Source organism: Myotis lucifugus, unplaced genomic scaffold (genome assembly GCF_000147115.1).
Source record: "Myotis lucifugus unplaced genomic scaffold, Myoluc2.0 scaffold_5, whole genome shotgun sequence".
Taxonomy (NCBI): Eukaryota; Metazoa; Chordata; class Mammalia; order Chiroptera; family Vespertilionidae; genus Myotis; species Myotis lucifugus.
Window position 1 is genome coordinate 20,629,957 of NW_005871053.1, and position 12,424 is coordinate 20,642,380.

Consider the following 12,424-nt stretch of genomic DNA (forward strand, 5'->3'; position numbering starts at 1 on the left):
GGGTTCCCCCCTCCGGCACCCAAAAAAAATTAAACCAAGTGCCCCGGGCCGAAGGTCCCGCCCGCCCCTTCCCTCCCCCCACCCACCCCCTCCCCCGAAGCGGCTCTCCCCCCCACCCCCGGCGGCGGCGGTGGCCAACTGGCCCCTCTACCCCGTGCCCATGGTGCCGCCTCCACGACCGGCAACCACACAGACTCAGCCCCGGAGCCCCCTCTACTGCCCAGAGGCCGCCGCCGCCGCCCGCCCAGCCTCCAGCCCGCCTGCCCAGCCAGCCCCGAACTCCCGGGAACGTCAGCACGCCGCCGTCTCCGGACCTGGTCTCCGCCAACCCGATTGGTCGGGAAGAAAAGGCTGGCCTTCCCTATTGGCCCGGCCCTCATATTGAACGGGCCAATGGGAACTGCGGTTTCAGGTCGCCATAGAGACCGATGCTGTTCAGAGCGAGAGGGCCCGGAGAAGGTGTGGAGTGAGGGTGAAGGGGTCTGTGGGTTGGGGCGCGGGAGGCGGCCAGGGAAAGAAGTACCTGGGGACTCCCGGGAGCTGGCTCTGAAATCTGGAGCAGCTTGCGCTTTGCCTCTCTGCCAGCGCCACCTGTGAAAGGTAGGGTTTGTCCCCTGGCGTCAGAAGTAGGAACAGCTGAGCCCCCCTAAACGAATACTTGAATGTAAGAACCTAGGAGTGAGTGTTCCACTTTCCCCGTGGCTGGGGAGCCCCAAAGGTTATGCTCTTTGACCTTTGACATGTGTGCAGCTTCTGCGTCTCCAGGTGAGTTTGCACCCCATCCCTTAAATCGCTGCTTCCTGACGTCACTGAAACTCCCGAATTTTCCTTGTTCATCCCAACCACTCCCCCTTCCCTGGGGCTGATCTTGCCTCAAATTTTGGCTCTTCAAACTTATAGCCCTACCTAAAGGATACTCAAAAAGGATTTCCTTGGAATGATATTTTGGTAAACGAACAGGCTGAAGTATTGTATAATGGATGTCATCAGCTCAACACTTACGATAATGTGTTCCCTGCTTCCCAAAGCAAACCTCTAATCTCTCTGTTGAAAGATATTTATTAAACACCCATCTGTGTGTGCATTTAGCACTATGAGCTTGACAGGTGTTTGCTCTTTCCCTTAAAAGGTTGTAGGTGGGGAAAGACACGGATGACAGAGTAAATCCATGCTTCTAATGATTTCACAAGGGAGTAAAGGAAATAGATTACAGTTGATGGATTTTATTTTCTGGGTATTTTCCAGTTTATCTCTAAATCTGATAACACTGAGCCATAGAATCAGTACACACAAAAATCACGTGCTTTAATAACAAGCTTTGATTTAAAGTTACTTTGTGTTCATTTGTCAATATCAATTTTTTTGTAAATAACTCATATTTAGATACTGGCTATTAAAGTGGATCTTCATGAATACATTAGGGTTTCAAGCATTACATTGCTCTATCATATAGCCACTGATATTCTTAGGTTCCTTCTTATGGTATACTAATCTCTTTAGTAAGAAGGCTATGTTTATGTTACTGCCCCTCAAGTTGGAGGGACCATATTGTGAGAAAAAGCTAATAGGATTTTGGAAATTATAAATATCTTGTTGAGAGAAACAGATTAATGTGTGTACAAGCTCTATATGTCTAATGATTGTCCTGAGTTTTAAGTTAGATGATATGCTTTGTTTTTTTTATCTTATTGTATTTGAAGATTATAAACATAGATAAGAATTTTTAATGCGGTTCCTTGATTAGAAAAATATTTCTCACAATTTGTAGTAAAATTTAACTTAGTCGATAATCCTATGCAGGGTTGGACTGCAGAACAAAACAGCTGAATATGTGAGTGTTCCCCCTAAGCATTTCCAAAATTGGAAGGAATTATCAGGGGCCATGGAGTGGTGGCTCCTTTGCCATCATGGAAATTAGATCATTATGTTTTTGATTTCTGACTGTTTTGGTATTTGTTTATGGGAGAATAGACAAAATAAAATGCAACTTTTAATAAATAAGACTCACTTTTAATGTACTAATGAATACAAATACATGTTTGTCTACCTGCCTCAATGAAAGCCAAACTCATGAAATAGGTGCTGGTAAGAAGGAAAATGGTTTATTCAAGTTCCAGCAACCTGAGAAGATGGCGGACTCTTGTCCTGAAAAACCATCTTAATATCTCTGTTTAGGCAAGGGTTTTTATCAGGAAGGAGAGGGAAAGCAGAACAAAGAAATCAAGGAGGGGGCTGTGGACCTTCAGGCAGTATTCTTGCTTGTCCCAATATAGATTTTTAATGTCATCTGAAGTCTTGTGATCAAGCCACCCCAGACCCAGGCAGCATCCAGAACAACCCATTTCTACAATATGCTCAAAAAAGGATGTTAGGGGTTTAAGGCAAGCATGACTAGCCAGGCCTTTATTTTAAGGCATACATCCTGTTTCCCAACTCGTGGAGAAGTATAGTTCATTATATGTTATTTAATCAAGAAAGTTATTTTGTTTCTTAGAATAAGATCTTTATGGTCAGCATCCGTGAGTGGGCCAGCTGGTTGCTTGTCAGCTGACTTCCTGGGGCAGGGTGTCTTAAGGTCAGGCTGCTCCTTAGGTTCACACAGAAACTAAAACTGCAGATTCCTGTAAATTATATTTAAAAAAAACTTCTAACATGCAAGCTCTAGGTTTTTTTTTGTTTGTTTGCTTTGTTTTTTAATTTACCTTTATGGTTGAAAGTATTACAGAAGTCCCCTCTTTTTTCCCCATTTACCCCCTCCACTCCATATCTGCCACCCCCCAGGCCTTCACCATACACAAGCTCTAGGTTTTTTTTCTTTTTGTTTTTTAAAAATATTTTTATTGATTTCAGAGAGGAAGGGAGAGGTAGAGAGAGAGATAGAAATATCAATGATGAGAGAGAATCATTGATCCGCTGCCTCCTGCATGCCCCCCACCGAGGATCAAGCCCACAACCCAGGCAGGTGCACTTGACCAGAATTGAGCCTGGGACCCTTCAGTCCACAGGCTGATGCTCTATCCACTGAGCCAAACTGGCTAGGGCCATGGTCGGCAAACCGAGGCTCACAGCCACATGCGGCTCTTTGGCCCCTTGAGTGTGGCTCTTCCACAAAATACCACGTGCAGGCGCGTACGTACAGTGCGATTGAAACTTCGTGGCCCATGCTCAAAAGTTGGTATTTTGTGGAAGAGCCAGTATTTTGTGGAAGAGCCACACTCAAGGGGCCAAAGAGCTTCATGTGGCTCGGGAGCCACAGTTTGCCGAGCCGCTGGTTGGGCCACAAGCTCTAGTTTTGAGGGGGGATCAGTAGAGTATAAGCTGGGTTAGCATTTACTAGAGTAAATAGTGCTTTATATAGATTTTATTAGTTTCCTGGTGAGCACATCTATTTTAGTCTATTCAATGATTAGTAAGAGAAATGTAAAGTTTTTATTCCCTGTTACACTAACAAGATATCAATGATTTGGTTTTTAAAAAATGTAATAATACTGGATGAAAGGAAGATGTGTCCAATGGAAAGAAAAAAACTTTTCTTTTTTCTTGCCTTAGGCTAGCATAGAAAGAAGAAAACAAGAACCAATTGATCTTTTTACTCCAGTAATCTTTTCTTTTTGTGGTGTTCTCGGGTCATATGTTTGAAAACTGTTTTGATATCATATATTTCATGTTTGTAGTTTAAAATGTTACTAAAATCCACCATGAGTAATGTCCCTAAAATGTTTTTATTTAACATTATTTTTTCATAATCATAATGCTCATTTGAAAGCTTTCTTTTGAGCTTGCTCCTGTACTACCAGGCATTGTTGGATAAAGTTAAAAATTTTTCTTCCACTAAAAGTTTATGCTTTTCAGCCTTGATCGTGTCTTCATTGATCCTCTAAAATCCTTTTCTCATCCAGTAGGGTGATTATCCAGGACACTTATCCAGGGCACTTGTCCCAAACCTGTCCTATTTCTGCTGTCCTTAAACCCCCGTTGTACTTGGTCTTCTTCCAGTTCTGCAAACGAATTTGTTAGGGGAAGAAATAGAATACTGGGGACCAGCTACAATTATAAGAAATATTAATCATGCTCTGTTAGCCATGATGATTCTGTACTGATTAGAGAAAGCACATTCTAACCTGGCTGGGAGTTGTAGGCCCTGGGACATGGGAGCTAACAAGGGAATACAGTCCATCCTCCTCCCAAGAACTACCTGTCATTATGGAAAGATTTACAACCTCGAGGCCGAAACAATCTAGTCCTGGAGGCACCTGCTCTTTACAACCCACTGCCCCTGTTACATGTAATCTGGTCCAGAGGCGCCCATCCTCCTGCGACCCCCTTCTCCCCCCAGCCCGCATGACTTGTAGCTTGTGCTGATATCCTGTGCCTACTTTCCGATGCCTGTAATTCCTACTTCCCCATTTAATCTTTGTCCTTCTATCCAACATAAGCAGCTGGCTTATGGTGGGGTGCAGAGCAGATTTTTGTGGATGACCTGCTGCTCTCCCAGGCTGCTGGCAATATTGGAATAAATGCTCACATATGATTTAACCCTGTCTCTGCTTAATTGGCTCAAGTAGTGACAGGTAGCCCGGAACCCTTGGTTGTCTGGTTACAAATTTGCTTCATACTTGAGGCATCCACCATGAGCTTCCTCAATTTCATTTTCCTAAACCTCATTCTCAATTTTTACACTGCATCTGGCTGAGAAGGGGTGCCCACCCTTCCCTTCTGCGCTCGCTCAGACTCCACTTGTGCTTTCAAGCATGGTCGTCGTTATCCTCCACCTTTTTCCTTTGCTGATCATAATTTCTCCTTGGTCATGTATTACATCATTTCCCCTATACCTTAACTACCTGACCTTTTGTAAAAGCTCCTCCCTTCTCTCCTACATCCATCTTCATCTATTGGCATTTTCTTTCACCTAAAAACCATCTGAAGGGAATTTCTCCAGGCTTTTATTTTTTTTTTAGCCCCAATGTTCTGGTGTTTGAAAACAACATAAACATCTGTGAAGATGGTGCCCTTTTCCCTCAGAATCCGAATTCCTTTGCCAGTCAAGTTGTCTCCTACAAAAAAGGTGTCCTTCTCTTGCAAATTGCAATGCCTGGATTCCAGATTTCCAGTGAAGGGTAGAGACCATTGTCTCCCGCCCCGAGTGTCTATAGAAATGCAAATGGTCTACTTGAGAAGGGGGAGCTTTTACCTTGTGGCTGCATCACCTGGGTGGGTCTCATCCCTAGGAAGTAGGTGTGGGAAGAGGGGCTGGTAGAGAGGCCTAGGGCAAGTTAGGAAGGTTAGAAAAAAGGAAATTTCGTGAGCTCCACCCTCAAGAACAAATGTAAACATCAGAAATCTGCGGGAACTTTTCAGTTACCACCCCAGAAAGAAGTCAACCTGAACCATTCATGATTATGAAAACTCTGTAACTTTTCAATGCTTATTTCTTATTAGCAGAGGCAGGGAGGAAAAGGGGGCAGCAGGAACACGGTCTCTTTTCATTCTAGGATGTCTCTGGAGAAGGTGAGGGCAGTGAAGATAATCACTCCCCAAAGTACACTGATAAATTGGTAGTGGGATTTTGTTTGTTTTAGCAAAGGCACGTTAAAACAGAGGCAGGTTGCAAATGAAACAAAGAAAGCAGCGAACAAACTGGTCTTGAGAAGGGGTGCTAGAGCTTAACAAAAGTTACGCTCAGGATTTCAGATCAACTGTGCCCCACCTGCAGCCCAGCACTGAATATGTAAATCTTCCTCTGCCCTTAGAGGCCCAGCCCAACAATTACTTGACACAATTGCAAAGACTTTCCTGACTTTACCTCCCTCCAGAGAGGATGATTTCTGCTTTAGTATATTACTGTGGCACTTAAGACTCTCTACCCCACGGAATATGTGTTTGTGTCTGAGCCTTCTCCCTAGAGGACAGGATACATATTGTGGTCATGACCATATCCTTCACAGTGTCTTAGGCTACTGAAGTGCCTCTCACGCTAAGGAAAGCTAACTTTCATTAATGCCTTTTTTTTTTTTCCTTGAAGAATTTGACTTCCAACAATGAAAAATTGGAATCAGTAATATTGGGAGGTAATTAGAAAAGGATGGGGCTAGAGGTTCAATGTGGAAAAGTGAGGTAATGTGTGGCAGAGCCGAGTAGAAGTTTTTGCCACATACCCTCCGAAGAGAAAGAGGCTTCAGATCTTATCTGGACCCCTGTCTGAGGGAGTGGACCAGTGTGATAAAGACGGGTTGCATGTACTTTGGCATGAAGTTACATTCAGAGCTAAGGCTATAAAATTTTGTGTATGAGGGAAAGCAGTTGAAACTCAGCTTTTTCAAGCAGGTTAAGTAAGGGTTACCTACATTTTTTCCTTCTGAAACATTCAGGTTGCTCTGTCTTTTGGAACACAGTATAATCTTGAGAATTTAACAACTTCATAAAATCAGAAAGGCTTCAAACATCTGGTGAGTATAACAGACATGTTTCCAAGTACCTATATCTATAGCCCTTGAAGTAGGCAGCCCTGCATGCTTCATGATCTTGCATCTGGCCATGGTTTCTGCCCCACCGGGGACCTGATTCAAATGTAGCCAATTCATTGACTGACCATTGACCCATAACCTTTAACAGTGCCAATCAGATTTTTCTTCTGGAAATTTGGAATTGAGAGAACAAGTGAGCCAGAAAGAGCAACTGTCTTGGTCCTGATGGTTTCTGAGTTACTATTCTCCCCACGAAGCCAGAATATGCTTCATATTTTATTCCATAAGATTTATTTTTCTTATAATCCTCCCCAAGCCATTCTTTTCCTGGTTTGCCTTTAGTGAGCCTCTTTTCCTTACAATCAAAAGGTTTCACAAAAGTATTATGCAAATATTTTACAACAAAAAAGAAAACATTTATTGTGACCATCTTATTGGACTATGAAGCACAACAGTCTAAAATTTTCTAACAAGCAAAGAATAGAAAGTGAATGATCTAATTCCAAATATTGCCAGTCCACTTTGGATAAAAGATCTTTATTTAGCCCCACTCTACAACGTCAAAGCTTTATATGCTTTAACTTACAAGTTGGGAGCAAGAAAAGAACTTTGAGAAAATGAACAATATAATTGCCTATTTAGGGTAGAATCATTTTGCCACACCATTGATATCAGAGGAATATATTAAATTTATATTTATTTTATACGTTTATACTAATTTTTTTAGGAACCAGGCTAAAAATTAAAATTAAATAGGAAAATTTATCAGAGACATCAGTGATGAGTGGCTCTACAACTCAGAGAAAACAGGTTATGAAGTTTAAGTTGCAGCAATTTTAAAAAGCCTCTCAGGAGGAAAACCAGACTTTGCCCCAAATTGCTATAATATTTTATCTAAAATACTCTGGTTTCAACAAAAAATTATGAATCAATGGCCTAAAAGTTTCCAAATTTTAATCTATAGATCCATGAAACTCAATAATTCTAAATAGAATAAACATAAGGAGAGCCACAACTAGGTACATCATAGTCTGCTGAAAGACCAAAGATTAAAAAAAAAAATTTGAAGCAGTAAGAGAATAATAGTTCATCATGTACAAGGGAACCACAATAAAATTAACAGTTGATTTATTAGAAACAAAACAAAACAAAAAACTAGAAGATGTGAATGACATAAAGTGTTAATAAAAAAAATCTCAATTAAGAATTGTATATCTGGCAAAACTATCTGTCAGAAATTAAGGTGGCAGTCCTAATAAATGGATTTATGCTGAAAGTGTGCTAATTACTGGACAGGACCCATACAGCTGCCAGCTTTGAGTGAAGCCCAAAGCAAAAGAAGGCTGTCAGAAGATGTAGGATACCTGGCAAGTCAACCATCTTCATTTGTGAAGCAGCTCTTGACTCAATGCCAACCCTAGAACATCAAATGATCACTATACTAAATGCTATTTAAAATACTACATTTGAAGGTCTAGCTGATATGGCTCAGTGGATAGAGCATCATCCTGCAGACTGAAGGGTCACGGGTTTGATCCTGGCCATGGGTACATACTTCAGTTGCAGTCTTCATCCCTAGCCCAGGTCTGAGCATGTGCAGAAGGCAACCAATTGATCTGTGTCTCTCTCTCTCTTACATCAATGTTTCTCTCCTTCTCCCTCACCCTAACACTCTCTCTATAAATTAATGGAAAAACTATCCTCAGGTGAGGATTAGCAACAACAGAAAATACTAGATTTGAAGTTCTCCCAGAAAATATTACCTCATGATTTTCTTTTTTTAAAGTATGTTTTTATTGATTTTTAGGGATAGAGACAGCAATGTGAGAGTGAAATATCTATTGGGAGCCTCCCGTATGCCCCCTACCCGGGATCAAGCCCCTAACACGGGCATGTGCCCTGACCAGGAATTGAACTGGCGCGTATCCATGCATGGGCTGCTGCCCAACCAAACAAGCCACACTTGCCAGGGCTCATTCTTTTTTTTTTTAATGTGTTTTAATTGATTTTAGAGAGGGAGGGAGGGAGAGGGATAGAGAGAAAGAAACATTGATTGGCTGCTCCACACTCAACTACAGAGCCACACCGACCAGGCATTATTTTCTTAACTCCAGAACTCAATGTCTGCTTCATAACGGTGGCAACAGCTGACTAGAGCAGTAGCAGAGAGAAAGACAATCACATGCAAGAGCCCTCTTCTCATCCTGTCCTCCAGCCATAGTACCTGACCCTTTCCATTCCTGGGGCCCTGTTTCCTTTTACACTAGGGCAGCTGTCACCACAGAGCTTCTCCACAGCCGGTTACAGTTTCTGTGCATCTCTGGGGTTGGATTGGGTGAGCAAGTCAACAACATTTGCTAGCACATTACTTTGTCAGAAACTAGACATCAAGAACTGCTATATTTTTCTGTAGTTTAATGGATTTTTAAAATAAGAAAAAAAATGATGAAAACAGATGCAAGAAAGCAATTGACCAGATCCAACATCTCTTCATGATAAAAATGTTCAACAAATTAGCAATAGGAGGGATAAAGTATGTGATAAAGTATATCTAGGGGTGGGTGCAAGGTGGAGGGGATCAATGATGGGGGTGAAAGAGGGACATATTTAATATTTTCGACAATAAAAAATAAATTAAAAACATCAGCAGCAAAAAAAGACCTACATTGAACATTGCATTTGTGGTAAATGGCAGAATCCTTTCTCTCTAAGATTGAAAATAGCATGATATCCACTCTCATCTCTTTCATTTAACAATGTACTGGAGGTTTTAGCCATGCAAGAAGAGAAAAAATATAAATGCATATAGATTGGGTCTTTATTCACAGATGACATGATCCTATACATGGAAAATTCTAAAGAATTAAAAAACAAACAAACAGCCCCAGCTGGTTTGGCTCAGTGGATAGAGCATCAGTCTGTGGACTGAAAGGTCCCAGGTTCAATTCCCATTAAGGGCACATGCCTGGGTTGCGGGCTTGATCCCCACTGGGGGTGTGCAGGAGGAAGCCAATCAATGATTCTCTCTCATCACTGATGTTTCTATCTCTCCCTCTCCATTCCTCTCTGAAATCAAGGGGGGAAAAAGAAATAAAAAAGAAAAATAAGATGCCTAAAATATTAAAAACAAACAGTAATACTAGGAGTAATAAAAAAATTTAGCAAAGTCACAAGACACAGGACCAATATACAAAAGTTAACTATTTTTATGTGCTAGGAACTAGCAATTTGAAAATGTACTTTAGAAAACAATTCCATTCATAATAACATGAAAAAGAATGTGCTATCTAGGAATAAAGACTTCTGATCTATAAATTCAATGTGATACCTATCAAAATCCCAGCAATCACATTTTGTAGAAATTGACCAGCCAATCTTAAAATGAACATACATAAGAATATCCCAAAAAACAACAAAGTAGGAGGAATTACAATATACAATTTTAAAATTTACTATGAAGATACAATAGAATATAATATTAGCATAATTATAGCCATTTAGATCAATGAAATAGAAAAGGAGTTATAGAAATACGTCCTTACATTTATGTCAATTGATTCTCAACAAAGATGCCAAGGTAGTTCAATGGTGAAAGGGATGTCTTTTCAATAAATGTTGCTGGGATAATTAGACAACCGTATGCAAAATAATGAACTCAGCCCTAGCCATTTTGGCTCAGTGGATAGAGCATCAGCCTGCAAACTGAAAGGACCCAAGTTCGATTCTGGTCAAGGGCACATGCCTGGGTTGTAGGCTCGATTCCCAGTGGGGGACTTGCGGGAGGCAGCCAATTCATAATTCTCTCTCATCATGGATGTTTCTATCTTTCTCTCCCTCTTCCTTCCTCTCTGAATCAATAAAAATATCTTTAAAAAATAATGAACTCATACTCTTACACAACATAGAAAAATTAACTCAATATACATCATAGACCTAAGAACTAGTTATAAGACTTCTGGAAGAAAACATAATACAAAATCTCTGTGACTTTGCTTTAAGCAGAGATTTCTTAGATATGATACCATGTTGTGAAATTGATAAATGGGACTTAATAAAAAATAAAAGTTTTGTTCTTCCAAAGACAGTAAGAAAATGAAAAGATAAGTTACAGACTAGGAAAGAATATTTGCTAATCATAATTGATAAAGGAGATAACTAGAATGTAAAGAACTTCTAAACATCAAAGTAAGAAGGAAAGCAACTCCATTTAAAATGTGCGAAATATTTGAATAGACATTTCACCAAAAGTTATGCACATGATTAATAAACACATGAAAAGATGCTCAACTGATTAATCATTAGGGAAATGCTCATTAAAACCACAATACAATATCACTACACAACCACTAGAATGGGTATAAGCAAAAGATTGATATATCAAGCAATGACAAGAATGTGGGAAAACTGAAAGTCTAATACATTGATGATTGGTATATCCACTTTGAAAAACTGTTTGATAGTTTCTTTAAAATATAGATACAAACTTATCCTATGACTTATCCAGCAATTCTACTTTTAGTAATTTAGTAGGAATTAAAACCTATGTCCACACAAAGACTTTTACATGAATAATAAGAGTATTATTTCATAATAAGAAAAAACTAGCCCTAGTCGGTTGTCTCAGTGGATAGAGCATCGGCCTGCGGACTGAAGGATTCTGGGTTTGATTCATGTGAAGGGCATGTACCTTAGTTGCAGGCTCCTCCCAGCCAGGCCCTGGTCAGGGCTTGTGCAGGAGGCAACCAATCGATGTGTTTCTTTCACATCGATATTTCTCTCAGTCTTTCCTTCTCTCTTCCACTCTCTCTAAAAATCAATGGACAAATATGATCGGGTGAGAATTTAAAAAGAAAAACAAAAACTAGAAATAATTCAAATGTCCACCAACTAATGATTAGATACAATGTGGCACAATGGAATAATATTCAACAATAAATGAATAACCCATACGTGCTACAAAATGCCAAGAGGAAAAAAGCTAGCCACAAAAGGACACAGTTTGCCTAACACCATTTATATAACACTTCCAAAGTAGAAAAAAAAAAACTATAGAGGCAGAAAGCAGATCAGTAATTACCTTGGGCTGGGAGGGGAATATTGGATGCAAATAGTTTTGATAGAAGATTTTCATGTGATGGAATGAAGGTGATGGTTGCACAATTCATTTTTATAAATTTTATAAATAACTAATTGCATTGTACTCTTAACAATGAATGTATTTTCACAGAATGTAAATTAGATCTCAATAAGGCTATTACAAATAAAAAATAACAAGTATATCATCTTAAAACTCTCATATATGAGTACTCAGTCACTTTGTGTTTTGTTTTGTTTTGATTTTAATTTGGAAACTATTTTCTAACGTGATTGAAAATCTCCCAAATGGCATTTCAGTGGATTTAGACCTCATTTGTTAAACATTAAAGGAAAATTTAGCAGGGAAATCAGAAATTGACTGGAAAAAAGGACTAAACTACAACCCTTTGGTAATTAGTGAATGGAATGAAATTTGAGTATCATAACTGAGTGCGTGAAGCCAATTTTGCACTACTTTCATATGGGTTTTTTTTTGTGGTAACTATATGGTGTTCCCAACAAATGTGTGTGTGTGTGTGTGTGTGTGTGTGTGTGTGTGTGTGTGTGTATACATATATATATATATTATTTTTATTGATTTCAGAGAGGGGAAGGAAGAGGGATAGAAACATCAATGATGAGAGAGAATCATTGATTGGCTGCCTCATGCATGACCCCAACTGGGGGTCGAGCCCACAACCTGGGCATATGCCCTGACCAGGAATCAAACTATGATCTCCTGGTTCATAGGTCAATGCTCAACCACTGAGCCAGACTGGCCGGGCTACACATGCATTTTTTTATAATTCAATTGATGTTGCTTTCTTTTCAGATTTAACCCATTGGAATTAATAATTATTCAAAGTGTGTATACATTTTTGGGA

The 12,424-nt window shown here is 39.9% G+C and overlaps 1 protein-coding gene across 1 annotated transcript in view; it reads left to right on the plus strand.

Moving 5' to 3' along the window:
* Positions 1–418: 418 nt before the first annotated feature.
* CCDC148 (coiled-coil domain containing 148) overlaps positions 419–12,424 on the plus strand; it is a 211,262-nt gene continuing 199,256 nt past the window's right edge. Inside the window, exon 1 of the mRNA XM_023743804.1 lies at positions 419–765. Coding sequence (XP_023599572.1) covers positions 741–765 — 25 coding nt within the window. The 5' untranslated portion in view covers positions 419–740. The remainder of the gene's footprint in view (positions 766–12,424) is intronic.